Source organism: Chrysemys picta, chromosome 1 (genome assembly GCF_011386835.1).
Source record: "Chrysemys picta bellii isolate R12L10 chromosome 1, ASM1138683v2, whole genome shotgun sequence".
Lineage (NCBI taxonomy): Eukaryota > Metazoa > Chordata > Testudines > Emydidae > Chrysemys > Chrysemys picta.
In genome coordinates, this window is record NC_088791.1 from 322,091,517 (window position 1) to 322,109,716 (window position 18,200).

At 40.0% G+C, this 18,200-nt stretch overlaps 1 protein-coding gene across 19 annotated transcripts in view; it reads right to left on the reverse strand.

Moving 5' to 3' along the window:
* Positions 1-14,592: 14,592 nt before the first annotated feature.
* The window catches only part of YAP1 (Yes1 associated transcriptional regulator), a 185,001-nt gene continuing 181,393 nt past the window's right edge, over positions 14,593-18,200 (reverse strand). For all 19 annotated transcript variants that reach the window (XM_005300345.4, XM_005300344.4, XM_005300341.4 and 16 more), the window contains one exon: positions 14,593-18,103. In XM_005300345.4, the coding sequence (XP_005300402.2) occupies positions 17,868-18,103 (236 nt within the window). In that variant the 3' untranslated portion in view covers positions 14,593-17,867. The remainder of the gene's footprint in view (positions 18,104-18,200) is intronic.

The following is an 18,200-nucleotide window of genomic DNA, read 5'->3' on the forward strand; positions in this document are numbered from 1 at the left end:
ATAATTGATTCCTTGAGGACCTGCTCCATAATTTTTCCAGGGACTGAGGTGAGGCTGACTGGCCTGTAGTTCCCCGGATCCTCCTTCTTCCCTTTTTTAAAGATGGGCACTACATTAGCCTTTTTCCAGTCATCTGGGACCTCCCCCGATCGCCATGAGTTTTCAAAAATAATGGCTAATGGCTCTGCAATCTCACCCGCCAACTCCTTTAGCACCCTCGGATGCAGCGCATCCGGCCCCATGGACTTGTGCACGTCCAGTTTTTCTAAATAGTCCCGAACCACTTCTTTCTCCACAGAGGGCTGGTCACCTTCTCCCCATGCTGTACTGCTCAGTGCAGCAATCTGTGAGCTGACCTTGTGCGTGAAGACAGAGGCAAAAAAATCATTGAGTACATTAGCTTTTTCCACATCCTCGGTCACTAGGTTGCCTCCCTCATTCAGTAAGGGGCCCACACTTTCCTTGATTTTCTTCTTGTTGCTAACATACCTGAAGAAACCCTTCTTGTTACTCTTAACATCTCTTGCTAACTGCAACTCCAAGTGTGATTTGGCCTTCCTGATTTCACTCCTGCACGCCTGAGCAATATTTGTATACTCCTCCCTGGTCATTTGTCCAATCTTCCACTTCTTATAAGCCTCTTTTTTGCGTTTAAGATCAGCAAGGATTTCACTGTTTAGCCAAGCTGGTCGCCTGCCATATTTACTATTCTTTCTACACATCGGGATGGTTTGTTCCTGCAACCTCAATAAGGATTCTTTAAAATACAGCCAGCTCTCCTGGACCCCTTTGCCCTTCATGTTATTCTCCCAGGGGATCCTGCCCATCTGTTCCCTGAGGGAGTCAAAGTCTGCTTTTCTGAAGTCCAGGGTCCATATTCTGCTGCTCTCCTTTCTTCCTTGCGTCAGGATCCTGAACTCGACCATCTCATGGTCACTGCCTCCCAGGTTCCCATCCACTTTTGCTTCCCCTACTAGTTCTTCCCTGTTTGTGAGCAGCAGGTCAAGAAAAGCTTTGCCCCTAGTTGGTTCCTCCAGCACTTGCACCAGGAAATTGTCCCCTACGCTTTCCAAAAATTTCCTGGATTGTCTGTGCACCGCTGTATTGCTCTCCCAGCAGATATCAGGGTGATTAAAGTCTCCCATGAGAACCAGGGCCTGCGATCTAGCAACTTCTGCTAGTTGCCAGAAGAAAGCCTCGTCCACCTCATCCCCCTGGTCTGGTGGTCTATAGCAGACTCCAACCACGACATCACCCTTGTTGCTCCCACTTCTCAACTTTATCCAGAGACACTCAGGTTTTTCTGCAGTATCATACCGGAGCTCTGAGCAGTCATACTCCTCTCTTACATACAATGCAACTCCCCCACCTTTTCTGCCCTGCCTGTCCTTCCTGAACAGTTTATACCCATCCATGACAGTACTCCAGTCATGTGAGTTATCCCACCAAGTCTCTGTTATTCCAATCACATCATAGTTCCCTGACTGTGCCAGGACTTCCAGTTCTCCCTGCTTGTTTCCCAGGCTTCTTGCAGTTGGTGTAAAATGATGCAGCTTCACTGACATCAACAGAGCCACACCAGTTTATACCAGCAGAGGATCTGGCCCTCGAAGCCTTCTAAAGATGCACTATTTCTGTGGAGCTCACAACCACTGAAAGTTTTCAGTAAATACACAAACAGTATATATATAAACCTTCTAAGTCAACATCTACTTTGTAATTTGGATCTCCCAGTGCCTCTTGTCTTGTCTACAACTTCCTTGTAGATTGTACACTCCTTAGGGCAGGAACTGTGGGTATGTAATCACAGGGTCCAGTATATGTAGACATACCTGAGCTAGCTTTATTCTAACTAGCATAGGTACCAGTAACAGTGAAGCCACGGCACCATGGACTTCAGCATGGCCCTAGGTACTTATTTGGGCAGTGGGATGATTCACATAATTGGAATGTTAAAATCAGTGGTTATAACCTACTTACGAAGGATTGAGTTGGCAAAGGGGTGAGGGAATGGCACACTCTCACAACTGGCACTACCTGTTTGAGTCACTGACAAATTGGAAGAAAATCATCTGGAATGCTTATGGATCAATGTCCTAACAGATAAAGCACAAGATGGGGCATTAGTTGTCTGCTACACACCATCAAATCACACTAAGGAACAGGATGACGACTTTCTTATGCACCTATCTATAATGTATAGGGGGAAAAAAAGCTGTGATATCATGTGGGACTTCAGCATAGGCACTCAATGTAAATTGGAGATTTGATGCTGCCAGTACAAAAACATCCTCAGCATTTCTAAATGTTACATATAAACTGAAGAAGAGCTCTGTGTAGCTCAAAAAAATTGCCTCTTTCACCAACAGAAATTGGTTCAATAAAAGACATTACTTCACTCACTAGGCCTTTTATTACACAGAAGATCCTTTTTAACTGTTCATATAACATTAACTTTCTTCTTCACCCACCTTGTTTCTCTAATATCCTGGGTCCAACATAGCTACAACAACACTGCAAATAGTAAAAGTCCTGTCAGTCTGACAGCAATCCTGGGGAAGATAATGAGGACTCAACTAATAAAGAATTAAAGGAGGGTAATATAATTAATGCTGATCAACATGGGATTATGGAAAGAAGATTCCATCAGACTAATTTGATATCTTTTTTTGGATGAGATTACAAGTTTGGTTGATAAAGGTAGTAGTGTTCAGGTAATATATTTAGATATCTGTGAGGTGTTTGACTTGGTCCCTCATGTTTTGATTAAAAAACTAGAACAATACAAAATTAACAGAGCACATTACATAGATTAAAAACTGGCTAAAAACTCGTAAAATGTCACTGTATATGGGGAATCATCATCAAGTGGGTATGCTTATAGTATGGGTCCCACACGGACTGCTTCTTGGGCCTATGCTGGTTAGTATTTTTATCAATGATCTGGAAGAAAACACAAAATCACTGATAAAGTTTGCAGATGACACAAAAATTGGGGAAATGGTAAGTAAAGAAGACAGATCACTGATACAGATTGATCTGGATTGCTTGGTTAACTGGGCACAAGCAAACAATATGCATTTTAATATGGCTAACTGTAAATGTATACATCTAGGAACAAAGAATGCAGGTCAAATTTACATAATGGGGATCACTATCCTGGGAAGCCCTGTCTCTGAAAAAGATTTAGGGCTCATGGTGGAATCAGCTGAACCTGAGCACCCAGGGTGATGCTGTGGCCAAAAGGGGAATCTTGAGTAGGAGTCAAGAGGTTATTTTACCTCTGTAATTGGCACTGAGGAGACTGCTGCTGGAATACTGTGTCTAGTTCTGGGGACCACAATTCAAGAACAATGTTGAAAATTGGAAGGGGATCAGAGATGAGCCACAAGAATGATTAAAGGATCAGAAAATCTGTTTTACAATGATAGACTCAAGGAGCTCAATCTATTTAGCTTAACAAAAAGAAGATTAAGGGGTGACTTGATCACATCTGCAAGTACCTTTATGGAGAACAAATAGTTGATAAAGGGCTCTTCAGACTAGAAGACAAAAGTATAGCAAGATCCAATGGCTGGAAGTTGAAGCTAGACAAATCCAGGCTGGAAATCAAGTGTATATTTTTAATAGTGAGGATAATTAACTATTGGAACAATTTATCAAGTTTCATGGTGGAGATTCTCCATTACTATTTTAAAATTAAGACTGGATTTAAAAAAAAAAGAAGATATGCTATAGTCCAAAAGGAATTAGCTTGTGGAAGTTCTATGGCCTGTGTTATACAAAAGAGACCAGACTAGATGATCACAATATTCCCTTCTGCCCTTGGAAGGGCAAATGGACTGGTTCTCAAGACAGTATAATTTAGATGTGTTTGTGTTTCCAGCTTGCCAAGGGTTAATGTCAAAGATTTTGGTTCAGATCAGCCAAACCGTTGAGGGTTTGGCTGGTTATCTGAACTTTTAGTCTTAAACATACATAGGGAGCAAGACTCATCTGGAAGTTCATATTTAATATCAAACCCTACAATCTTGGCTAATCTTCTGGCCGGTTCCCAAGGGCTTTGGGTTTTGTTTATGAGGGGCAGGCGTGGGTCAGTTAGAGTGGGCTGGGCTGGGAAGAAAGAAAGAAAATATCTCCACTAGTTTCCTACATTTTTCTTGCCTGCCTTCTTGCTGGGTCCATCTCCCCTGTTGGCCCAGAGCCAACAAGGGATGTGACATGCAAGATGGTGTGGGGGTGGTTGGCACTAACGAGAACCTCTGCAGCATGGAGGAGGCTGAAGGTTTGCTGGGACAGGGGACTTTGCCTGCTAGTAATCATCAGAAGGGAAAAGGTGGCCAGTAGAGATGGGAATGGAATTGTTCTGCTCAGGGGAGAGAGGGGGCCAGATTAGGATGAGGAACGCAGCAGAGTTCACTTTGGCTCCATCCCTCAGGTTAGAACCATTGGGGGAATATGCATGTTCTAAGGGTTAACATCACAGAACATGTCAGCACTGTGTGGGAGAGAATGGAACAGAAATTCCTGAGGGAAGGAACCCTAAAAGCAGCTGTAGACCAGAGCTCTCCTATAAAAAAAAAAAAAAAGAAAAGCAGCCAAGCCTGAGGCTTAGGTCAGGGTTTCATACGTAATATAGTTTGGAAGGCCCTTTCTGTTAATGAACCAGGCCCCAGGAGAAGTAACTTTCTTTAGACTCAGCAAGCGTGCAAGGAGACTACGTCCAACCATGCAATGGGAGTACCGGTACTCCTTGAGTGGATGGGACTTGTATTTTGCTGGATTCAACCCAGGATTTTTATGAATTTATGCAAAGTGGTAAAAAGAGCCAAAGAGCATGTTGTTACTGATTTCCCCAGTGTTATTTACATCTCTGCATCTGTTTTGACTTGGTAGCATTTTGTTCTTGCTTTTCACAGGGGTAAATAACTACACAGTGTGTAAGGCAGTGGAGAATCAGGCCTCCAATTTGTGTGAACTGGGAGGTATCTGGGCTGGAAAGAAGGGCCCGAAAGAGAGGAGGATCTAGTTGTGATGGAATGCACCCCTGTATTCACACCTACACCTGTAATAATCTGTGTACAAAGTATGCCTATGAGGCATCCTTTGAAAATTCATAACTTGCTGATCAGTAATATCATGGTAAAATGTGTACAGCAGCATTGTGGGAGCAGTTATAAACTTTCCCCCTATAATGTTAAGTGCATCGCAAGGCACCCAGGTTGCAGGGCAAAAGTGACAGTCCCCCACTGCTCTGGATAGCACCCCAGTATGTCACACTAGTGGCAGATGAAAATGTTGCCAGTTTAGAAAGGGGGGATGTCATAATGGAATTAAAAAGGAGTCGGAAAGAGCTCAGTATTCATACTTTTAAATAGCTGGCGAAGGCCCTTATATATTTGTTGGATACAGCAGATTGTCCCCGGTGTCTTAATGAGGGATCTTTCAGGCTGCACCTTGTTATAGCACCTCATAGAGCACGTCTATAGTTTGTATTCCCTTATTTTGTTACTATGACTTTTTAAAACTACAGTTTAGCTTGTGAGCAACAGAGCACTTATCTTCAAACCGCTTTCTAATCGCCTGATTAATCCTCTGCGAGGTAGGTATTACCCCCAATTGTACAGGCGGGGAAGCAGAGGCAGAGAGGGTAGACTGACTCGTTCAAGACACGGACTGAGCCAGTGTTAGGACTCAGGAATCTCTGACTCCCAGTCACATGCTGAGGCCACAGGACACTTCTTAAAAGATTACACAAATGTTTCTCATTTTCCATTTCAAGGAGACAATTGATTCAATGTATTTTTAGGCCATTTGCAGCATAGCAGCAGGTTGACACTATTAGGCAAACAATAAGCTCTTCTATCGAGCTGACTCTGATGCCCACTTGAAGGTCACAAGCTCTCTCAGGCCCCAGCCAAAAGCGGATTGGTAGCGCTCCCGCCATAGGTAATCAGTATCACTTCAACTATTAAACAAAATGAAGCAATGGAGACGCAGCCCCAGAGCACAGTGCTTGGGTTCAAGGTGACCAGAATGCTGGGGCACTTCCCACTTCAAGTTGTGTTTGGTACCAACGCTCTGGGGTGTCCCACTCATTCCATTCAGAGCTGGAAACAGAAAATACGATGAACTTGTCTTTTGCATTTTCAAACCAACAGTTCCTCGGGAGAGTGTGAATAGACCACTGAGAGAAACAGTAAAGTTAAAGTGACAGCAGCTCTGAGATATGAACACCTGGGCTGAGCCAGGTTGGCATGTTTAGGCCTGAAGTTTCACCTCTGGCACATTGTTCATGGTACATACGATTCACTAAAGAACATCCTCAAGGAGGGGCTGTCTTCTGAAAGCTCCAAGGTATTTTTATTAGTTCCTGTCTCTCTGATAGCAGTGCAACACGGGAAGGTAAATATAGAAACAGAAGGCAGCCCAACCACACTAGCAAAAGGGTTGAGCGTGCATTAAAACCTGTTTTGGGAAAGGGCTCGGCTGGTGAAGTCAGTATAGGTCATGCACATATTGAATGCAGGGAGATAGAACTGGCAAGCCCACCGGTGAACTAATAAATGATTTGCATACATCAAGCACCTTTCATCCTAAAGAGCCTAAAGTACTGTACACATGGTATGTTGTCACTTACCTGCCGAGGAAACTCAGCCACCTCTGCAGAATCCAAGGTGCCCCAGCCAGACTGCACAAGAGTTCTAATGAGGCAAAGTGAAGAATCTCTTCTCTATTTGAAACTGCAGGAGCAATCTAGGTAGATAAATTGTCAATTACGCAAGCTGGATTTTGGCCATGACTACAGGGAGGAAATGTCAGTAGTGCAATGGATTCTCTCATAACCCACGGCCAAATCTGCCCTTAGATCGGTGAAATCTGGAGTAATTTCACTAACTTCAGTGGAATCGCTCTGTAGTTACATTAGAGTCCCAGCGCAGAATCACATGAATACGAATAGAGCTTTTCTTTTAAGTCTCATGTAAATTACTTAGACAAGAGTGGCACTGTGAGGCCTTGGGGGAAGAGAGCTTTGGAAGGACCCCGTTTCCTGACCAGGAGAAAGGTTCTAGTCACATGTTTAAAAGCTAAATGCTTGGAACAATGGGAGTGGTATATTGGCCCTCCCTACCCCACCCCACCTCAAAAGAGAAAAATATTTCTGACAAAGATCCCCACTGTAAATCTGGAAGGCATCATTTTTTCAGCACGATTATCAACTGGAGAGCAGGTAACAGATTGCTGTTAGAAACCCCACACACTTTTTATGCCCCCCCATTGAGTATGATACTTTTGTTTTGCTAGGACTGATATCGAGGCTAATCTGAGCTTCAAGCTCACCAGCAATTCCTTTGAACTTCAGCCAGAAATGCATCTTTTCCACAAGAGCTGGATGAGTTTCAGATTTCTTGCTTCCTTGAAGGAGGTTTTTTTGTCTACCAACTTTGAGCTGTGCTCAGTTCACAGCCTCTTTGACACATTCAGTCTCTGCTAGTTCAGTTCATGCACAAACTGAACAGTCAGAACGTATCAGTGGACAGGTAGCAGTTAGAGTGCCCGAAGTCACGATGGTTTGGGGCAGGTGATGCACTTCAGATTCTACCAAGGTAAATCTAGCTAGTCCTGTATTATTAAACTTTGGATTGCAATGACATGCACAAATACAATATTTATATCATAACTAGATATCTAACGTATTAATTATATATACAAAGGTATATATTGTATTATTAATTTATATGCCATCTTTCCTCTGACGACTGCAAAGCACTTAAGAAGACAAGCAAAGAATATCACCATTTTACAGATGGCAAAAGAAAGACTAAGAGATCTGCCCAAGGTCAGAGAGCAGAGTCAGGAATGGAACCCAAGGCCCTATTCATTCACAGCAGGATGCAAGTAGTCCCATTTCCTTTAATTGCAATTACTTGGCTCCTATACAGGGGGCACACAAGGCTCAAAGGCCCAGTTCAAAGCCTACTGGTATCAATGGAAAGACTCTCAGTGACTTAAAAAGAACTTGAGATCAGTCCCCGAGTCCAGAATACTCTCTAATATTTTGAAGCAACCATTCCACAATGACAATATTTAGCAACAAAAATTGCAGCATAGAAATGGTTATCAAATGAATCAACATGTTAATAAATGTAAAAATAGCCTGTGCCCATTGAGGTAGCTAAAATGTTAATCTTAGTGCCCATTTGAAAGTAAAAACTCACTAACAATTAGTAAATTCTCAGAAAATTAATTCTCTATTATGTACGTGCTGTAAGTTAGCAGACTATGTCACTAAGCACTACTAGATTATTCATACATAAGAAATTTAATTCCTGCTGTAAGTGAAGATCTTAATCCATAATATTCACACGTGTGTAGAAAGAAGATGTACATGTGTGGCATTAATAATGCATTAAGCTTGAAGACAGCGGCTAGTTTTGAATTCATTCTGCAAAATGCAGGTGTCTACCTGAGACCACCTCTCCCCCATGCTATACTTGTTGCAGTTGAGCTCAGCAGATATGCTAGCCCCTCCTTGATGTAAGAGACGAGGAGCGGCTAGCAGCATATACTTTGAGGAGTTTTCATTTCCCCTTTTTGGTCCAAAATAGCCAAATTTATTGACCTTCAGGGCATTCTACATTTTTAGAGACGCTTCTAGCAAGGAAGTGCTGCTGGAGGGGGCAGTATTTAGGGGTATTTTCCCTCCTTTATTTATAGTGGAAGTTGCTCCTGGATGTGTGTGTTCCAATTTGTGTTTCTAAAGAAGTGTAATGCATGGCTTTGGATAGGCACTTGTTTTGTATATTCATTCTTATAAATGCAAATCAAATATCAGTCCAACTCAGGATCTTACAGTATTATACAGGGAATTACTGAATACTTTAATTTGTTACAGTTAATGAGTCAAGCTATTCTTTTTCCTCAAACTTAGCGGAATACATATTGTCCTTAGATATATGCAATTATTTCTGCCTCTCAGAAAAGAGGCTGGGGATAAGACCCACAAGTAATACCTTAGATGAGTCTGAGAAATGGTAGTGAGGGGTAGAGCTACACACACGGGCAGAATGGGATCTGCATCTCTTATTCTATGTGCAAAATTCTAGTTCTGGTTTTGTTTACACTCCTCATCAAGGGAAGTGCCAGAAAAACCGCATGGATGTTTTGGAAAATAGCAAGGACTTGAGAATGACGACAGCACTTAAATAACACATTCCATCTTCAAAGGGTTTTATAAACATTAATTAACCCTCACAACACTCCTAGGAAGCAGGTGGTATCGTTTAACAGGAGAAACTGACGCAGCAGGGCTAAATGCCTCACCTAAAATGACAGAGAAAGTCAGTTGCAGAGCTAGAAGAGGGTTCCTATTTCTCAGCCAGTGTTCACTCTACCTAAGTGTACCTAACACTAAACTTCCAAATGCAGCTTCAGCACTTCGTTGCAGGTGTCTGGTGTGGCCACCTGCTAAAAGTTCAAAGGAAGTTAAAATAAAACACAAACAAATGTGTACCCAACTCAAATAAAAGGACAAGTTCACCATATGTCTTCACTTCACCACTGTCAAAACAACCCTGAAAGAGGCTAAGACACTCCACCATAGTACAGCAATCCAGATCTGCTTCCTTCACATTATCATGGCCTCTGTCAGCCTTCACCTTTTTATAGAGGCTGTGAAGCAGAATCCATGTAGGAACCTGACACTTCTCCTGGAAGTGGCTTGCAGTTTACAGTAAATCTGGAAACAAGTGTCCGACATGGAACCTTTCTGGAAGAATGGCTTTTGTTTAAAAAAGCATTTATTTTCCAAGCCTGGGCCAAAGAGTAGAGATAAGAGATCAAAATGCTTTATTTATACATTGCTAATATTTGGCTGCCTGACTGTTTCTCTAGGACTCATGCCTCTGGCAACTGAGATTTCCTTTTCTCAGTCTCCTCTTTATCTAGATTCTTATATTTGTGACCAACATCATAGTATCCGAGCATGTCTTTATGATTAAATCAGTATCCACACCAAATAAAATCAACCTCAATCGCCCCAAAAGGGCAAGGTTTTAATCTCTGAATTTCAGAAGGTTAGAAGCTTCTGGGTAAATATTTTTACTGTTCGGATAATTTTAGTGTGTGCTAAATTCTTAAGGGCCTCTTTTTCCTATGGATATTTAAAATGGTACCTTTTAAGTCAGATACTGAAATACAAGAGCAAAAAAGATAGGTTTAGCAACAGATTGACTGTAATAATAAGAGTACAAGCACACAAAGGCAATCTTGAAGGTGTGATGAAGGGATAATTGCATAGAGGGTAAATGTCTCACCAAAATATTTCTGTGGTACTCATTTATCTTCATAAATTCCATTCCCCCCATTAGATCCTATGCTTTTGCGGTGGGGGGGGGGGGGGGGGGGAAAGAAGTGGGCTGCATGGATCTCATACTTAAGAAACCTCTAATGAAAAACTCATGTGAGAATTGGAAGGGAAACTGAAGGGTAAAACACCAGGGTGGAGTAATGTCCTCTAAAAAACATCAGGCTGTTTTGAGATGGAACACAAGAAAAGAGTTGGAAAAAAACCTGTAATTAAAGAAGGGATAAACAAAACAACACTGAATTCTGAAATTGGAGCTGCACTTTTCACTTTTATATTTCAAAGCAGTTGCGAGAGGAGGAAAAAGGAGCAAACTGCAAGACTGTTGCAAGTGAAGAGGAGTTTTAATGGGTCTAACTTGATTAAATCACTTAACTCGGTGTTCTTATGCTTGGAATGAAAAATCACCTTCTCGTAGGCGTAACACAGACTTTTAAGCTATGATAGAGCTAAATAGTTTTGCTCCAGATTTGGTAAATCTCTTCATTTGAAAGTCTACAGTTCTTTAATGCAAAAAAAGAGAAAGTCCATAACTTTGCCTGGATTTCCTGAAAAAGCACTGAACCATAGATTACTCATCAGTGGACCCCGGGTATAGAAAAAATGATGCGTACTGTGTCAAACTTCATTGAGAAGAAAGGAAGGAGAAAAACTCAACTAAGGAGTTGATACTGACTGAGATGACATTTAACAAGGAAACATTTGAGTGACTTTGAAATGGAATAACGGGAAACATCGGGCAATTTTAGAATCACAGTTAATATTGGACATGAGGAAGAAGTGCAGCTTCTTCTTGGGGGTAATTCAGCACCAGTAACTGCATTAGTATGGAGGAGAGTCCTTGTGTCTTGCATGTGACAACCAAACCAGAAGCCAGACAAAGAACTGGAAGCAAAACAGTTGAGGAGAAAAAACATTTTTTCCCTTTACAGTAGCTCTGGGAGTAAGTAGGAATCAATCACATCCCAAGTGATTAAATATGATGAAGGCTTGTCAGCAAGAGACATCCTGCAATGGGAGCTGAGCAATCTGAATCCCAACATCTTGATAATTTCTGTTTTAGAGGTGATAAAATTGAAAAGAGCATGACATGGAGGATAGGTCTATCAATGGCTATTAGCCAGGATGGGCAGAGATGGTGTCCCTAGCCTCTGTTTGCCAGAAGCTGGGAGTGGAAGACAGGGATAGATTACCTGTTCTGTTCATTCCCTCTGGCACACCTGGCATTGGCCACTGTCGGAAGACAGGATACTGGGCTAGATGGACCTTTGTCTGGACCTAGTATGGCTGTTCTCATGTTCTTAAATAAATTCTAGAACATAGGGACCATGTCTTCCTCTGTGGGTGCACAACACCTAGCACAATAGAGCCTCAATCCTGACTGGGGCCTTGGAGTGCTACTGCAATCTCAATATTATAACTAATGGACAAGAATAATTTAAAAGCACATCAGCAGAGGGAAGAAAGGGAGCTCCAGATGGGCCAACATCTCTCTTACACAGAGTTCATTTTGGCATCATATGACTTCCGAAACAAACATATATTGTCCTGCTCTTACGGTAGGTCTAAACAGGAAAAAAAATAAAAGAATCCCCCCACGTCTGACCTGGGTCAGCTGACGTGGGCTTGCGGGACTATGGCTGTGGGGCTGAAAAATCGCTGTGTGGAGACATTCAGGCTCGGGCTGGAGCCAAGCTCTGGGACCTACACAGAGCCAGAATCAGTTGACCCAGGCCAGCCGTGGGTCTTTTATCCCCGTGTAGATGTATGCTTAGTCACTCAGTTATATTTTTTTTAATCACTTATTAGTCAAAATGCAGATGTATCAACATTAGATCATCCTCCCATGATTTTACAGAAAGTTCCAATGCAAGCCAATTTAATATGCAAAGTCTGGTAAGCTTCATGACCAATTACATTTAACATAGAACAGATAAAAGTTAATATTTACAGGCATTATATATGGCACATACTGTAGCTTCTGCATTTCTGGGGGATTTTTGAGAGAGACAGGTTTAACTTAGAACACAAAGAAAACCAAATTGATTAGCCAAAAACGCACTAGAACTGATATCAGTCTTATCAAATTTACTGGTATCCACAAACTTTGTATTCAGCTTTCCCTTTAGAATAACAGTGTGCTTTTTGTTTGTTTGTTTGTTTAAAAAGGCACCAACTTTAAACACCGGGGTCCATCCTGCACTATTGCAATACATTCTATTTAGGGCTGCCTCTGAAAGCTACTCAAGCTTCAGTTAGTGCAATATGTCATTACCTTTTAAAGAGGGCAAGCTACTATTAGCACATAAAACCTGTGCTCCATGCTCTGTACTGGCTCTCAGTTCACTTCCAGGTGCATGGTATGATGGGCCGGTTAAAACTTTAAAGTTTATAAAAACTTGCATGATTATCCCCAGCACTGAACTCAGGGGTAGGTGGCAGACTACTGGTGGTCGAGGGGAAGTAGAAGGCTCTGGACCTTTAATGGAGAGAAGCACAAAACTCCATTTAATGTTAAGGGCTGTAACTACACTCCCATGCTGAACATCAGGAACTCTGGATTGCTAAAAACAAAGACTTAAGGAAAGTTTATGTATAAAGACTACAGGCATGAAGAATCACATTACACAGAAGTCATTCAGATCTTCCATTTTAAAAAATGGAAAGAATACCAAAATTCAAGAGCCCTAAAACAATCTAAGTGAAATTAAACTGGAAAACATCTTCAAGAAGGTCTGTTATATGTATATTTCAGAATCATAGCTCAGAACCTGAAATCGAAAATAGTGTCTTTACTAGTTATCTGCCATACGATGCAAGCCTAGAGTTAGCCAAAAAGTATTCACACTATGCAGGTAAATCCTGAACATTACAAACATCTAAAATTAAGGGGAAAATTTCTCATAATGGGTAAGATTCTTACTAACTTTCAGCGGGCTATCAAATATAGTAGGTTATTTTGCTCTTTTAACATATTGTTCTATGCAAGTTGAGTGATTTCCCCCCTAATCTTATCATAGAATCAGAACTAGAAGGGACCTCAAGAGGTCATCTAGTCCAGTCCCCTGCACTCAAGGCAGGACCTAGTATTGTCTAAATCAACCTGACAAGTGTTTGTCTAACCTGCTCTTAAAAATCCCCAATGATGGAGATTCCACAACCCCCCAGGCAATTTATTCCAGTGCTTAACCACCCTGACAGTTAGGAAGTTCTTCCAAATGTCCAACCTAAATCTCCCTTGCTGCAATTCAAGCCCACTGCTTCTTGTCCTATCCTCAGAGGTTAAGAAAAACAATTTTTCTTCCTTCTCTTTGTAACAACCTTTCACGTACTTTAAAACTGCTGTGTCCCCCCTCAGTCTTCTCTTGTCCAGACGAAACAAACCCAATTTTTTCAATCTTCCCTCATAGGTCATGTTTTCTAGACCTTTCATCATTTTTGTTGCTCTTCACTGGACTTTCTCCAATTTGTCCACATCTTTCCTGAAATGTGGCGCCCAGAACTGGACACAATACTCCAGTTGAGGCCTAATCAGAGCACAGTAGAGCAGAAGAATTACTTCTCGTGTCTTACTTACAATACTCCTGCTAATACATCCAAGAATGATGTTTGCTTTTTTTGCAACAGCATTACACGGTTGACTCATATTTAGCTTGTGATCGACTATGACCACCCCCAGATCCCTTTCCACAGTACTTCTTCCTACACAGTCATTTCCCATTTTGTATTGTTCCTTCCTAAGTGGAGTACTTTCATTTGTCCTTATTTAATTTCATCCTATTTACTTCAGACTATTTCTCCAATTTGTCCAGATCATTTTGAATTTTAATCCTATCCTCCAAAGCACTTGCAACCTCTCCCAGCTTGGTATCGTTCACAAACTTTATAAGTGTACTCCGTATGCTCTAAATCATTGATGAAGATATTGAATAGAACTGGACCCAGAACAGATCCCCGCGGGACCCCACTTGTTATGTCCTTCCAGCATGTTTAACTTTAAACATTCTAGTAGTCTCACTGATGTCAATGGACTACTCACAGCGTTAAAATTAAGCTTGTGTGTAAGTATTTGTAAGATTGGAGCCTATAATTACAAAAAATGTTACATGGGGATTAATAGAACAGACAAAAAACGCAATGCAACAAAAAACAATTCCAATGTGTTTGCCTGATTTAAGGCAATCAAATAGTTTTATCTACTATTAAATGTAAAAACAAACAAGATGTTTTAAGCACAAAGTATATATTTATATCACATAAAACAACTGAAAAAGTATTACATAAAGAAAAATAATGTAACAGAATTTACTTAGGTACCTAAGGCATGCTCTTACATCTAAAAAGTAACATTGATAACTATATATATATTTTTGACAAGGGTGCATTCAAGAGTTCTCTAATATAGAACATTTAAAATGTGGAGAGTACTTTTTCAAGATACAGAAAAACAAGTAATTATTTTAGACAGGCACACCGGCTATTTGTATAAAAACCATGCTTGCAAGTGAAAAGTCACTTTAGTACTAATTCACCAGATGTGCAAAAGCTATGTAAAGTGTTAATCATGTTGAAATTGTCTCTTCTTCTTTTGCATTGCTTCAGTTCCAACACTGATTGGTACAATTTTTGATCCATGTGATTTACTGACACTGTAGCCTATTCCAAAGCATTTGTCTGCCAAGGTACTGCTAAAGTACAGTAGAGTTTATATGCCTCCTCTGTATTCTGAGCACAGTATACTTAAATCTAGAAACTATCACATTAGGACAATGATTTTTGTTGTTTAAATATATACATCAATCAGTATAAAATACTACCCCAAACACTCTTGTATGTCAAACAAATTTTAACCACTTCATCACTTCTGCTTTTGCAGAATAAAATCCAAATCAATTTCAATTGCCAACAGTACAGCATCTCTAAAGTACATTCCCTAATAAATGGAAGAGAACGGAAATGTCTTAAAGTTGATTAAAGAATCACAAAACAGGTTTACTGTCAGAGCAATTCAAGAATTCCCAGTTTGTCAGTACCTACCCCAGCAGTGCTACCCAAATATAGTATAAGCTATTTAGAGTTTTTACAATAAGAAAACATTCCAACATTAAAGCTATGAGAAACACACAAAAGCAAGGGAAAAAAAAACTTGACCTACGCTCATCAAAACTTTGAATTTCCTTGCTTTTGTGGTTTTATGTCAGACCATTCAAGTTATTTTAAACAATGTAGTGTCTTTTAAAATATCTTTTTTTAAGTGGTGGAAGGAAAGAGGGAAGAACTCTTAATGGAGTGTGAGATGCTCCTATAATCCCTGTTATGGACACAATTTACTGTTTCAAGGGCTGTTTCTGTCATTGCGCATGTAAGTGGCCTACTAATCTGTGGACTATTGGTGTAGTAGAATGTAACTGCTGTTAAGATGCCTCAGTGGGAATCAACATTTTAAAAACCATACACTGTAACGATCCACATATGCTTTTGTATGTTCTGAGTGCTAAAATCCTCATAAGAAATAGCAAATGTGCTTACTTAGTGGCAATTTTTCACATCTCAATTTCTGTTGCTTTAATTTTTAAAGCAAATTTTAAAACTCCAGAACCAAAGAGTCCTTCTAGGTTAATAGTCTACAAATTATTATAAAATACAGCCATTTAAAGTTTTTGGAGCACCAAAGAACTGAAAGACAACTCTTGGGTTTTTTTAATTTACTCCTATATCTTAAAAAATGGTCAAGCCCTTTAAAACAATTTCTTTAAAAAAATTCCTTTCAGGCGGAGACTTTTCATACCAAGTTTCATACCTAAAGTCTTTTTATGGTCCAGTTATAAACCCTTGAAAATAAGGACTTATAATGTGAATGCTGACAGACCCTCAAACCCTTAATTACAGAGGTGCTAGCTGGTACCACTATTTATCATCAAAAAATGACTTCATAGCTTATACTGAAAGTTTGATTCATGCTCATTTTGTTCATTTAAAAATACTCTTTGGAAACTGTGTCAACTCCTGCAGATGTTTTAGTGTTACATCTTTCCCTGTTAAAATATAGGTAAGTCATATTCATCTCTACCCCTGCACTAAACTCTACTAATATACATTTCATTACCTGCTCATGTCACCATCTAACACATATCTTTACAGTCTTCTACACATAGTGTCCAGGGCTTATTTTTCACCACACAGAATTAATACTTATTTTGTTTAGGACAGTCAGTTTTTTTTTAGTGTTTTCATTACAGTAGAAAGTGAGATGACAATTTAGATGATTTTTCCATGCTAATTAAGGGAAGACTTTTCATTAAGTTGTCTCCCATCATGGACTTCACAATCTAAACTCACTGATTTAATCAAAATTAAAACCTAACCCCAAGACATTACTTGTAACAGTCAATTAAAACATGTAGTGTATGGTTTCCCGCTACTTTAAAAGGCATTATAAAAGCTTATATAGGACACTTCATTCTCAAAGTGCTGCAACCAGATTCTAGTTTCAAATTCTTGCAAGTAGACATGAAAAATAAGCCACTGGTCATTTATTCTAATGATTACATTCAAAGCTAGCCTTTAAAAATAAAAGTTACAGGCAAAACATAAAACCATATGTACTCGCTAGCTATTTAGCTAAAATAGACATTTTAGATATATAAAAAAAGCAGACAATTGAGACTTAAATAAGACAGTGAAATCAGAAAATTTAGATTTCACTATTAAAAAAAGAACACCTACAATTACTTCCCAAGCTACATCTATAATTAAATTCACTAACAAAACAAAAAACAAAACAAAAATTCCTCTCGTTTTTGACTGACAAAAGTTAGCCTAGAGTACGTGGTAAAAATCAAAGTTGATATAAGTTTCTATATAAAATGACTCATGATTTTCTATACCATAAAATAAGAACAACAACAGTCTGTTGCCTAACAAAAGAGCTAGCAGTAACAAACACTTAATGTCAAACAGTCTTCAGCCCTCCTTTGAGCTAGATCTGTAAATCACTATTGACTTCTTTTGACCAGATACATCTTTTTGGGGCTTTTCAGACCGGTAAGTTGTGTTTTACCACTTGCCACAGGCAGCAGAGGAAACAACCAGCTGAGCAAACTACAAGTGGTGACATGCAGATGTTAACTCACAAATCTGAGTCCTTAGATAAAATGATATGCAAGCGCATATTAGTACAAAAGGAATGGCATTTGTCATCCAAACAGGCTCATCATCCCCCTGCTCCCAATTGAACAGTAGTTGAAACAGCAATAGAAAAAGATCACAAAGATGTCTATTCTTCAGAGTCAATTGTGAGAGAGGTCAGCAATCTAGAACAGCAGCGATGGACAAGGAATAGCAAAATGTTGGATGAAAGAATCTTGTTGAATATTTGTTCATTTATTTTTTCTGACCACAAACCAAAAGTATGCCACATTGGCTTGTTTTGAACTTCAGGCACAGATGTCTTATCTCCTTAGATCCTTCACAGATTTACAATGCAGTCTCCCTGAGGCCTCTATAACCAAGTAAGAAAACTCTCTTTATCTAGTTTGGTGGCTGCCAACACAGATTCCATGTCATTAAGGATGTCAGAACTCAAAGCCTCCTGCAGACTTGGCATCAGTTCCTCTCCTTCTATATTCATCCCATCTCCTTCCAGTGTCCCAAGGTCCACGTTTGTCCCTGGAATGGCTTCAAGGTAATCTGGGAAACGGTTCTGATGGGAAGGTATGTTACTTTGGCTGATATCACCTAGTTATAAAACAAAACAAATAGACATTAAACATTCTGAAAGTATCAAACCAATAAACTTGATTAAGATAACAAATTAAGGGCTTAAATCCTGGTT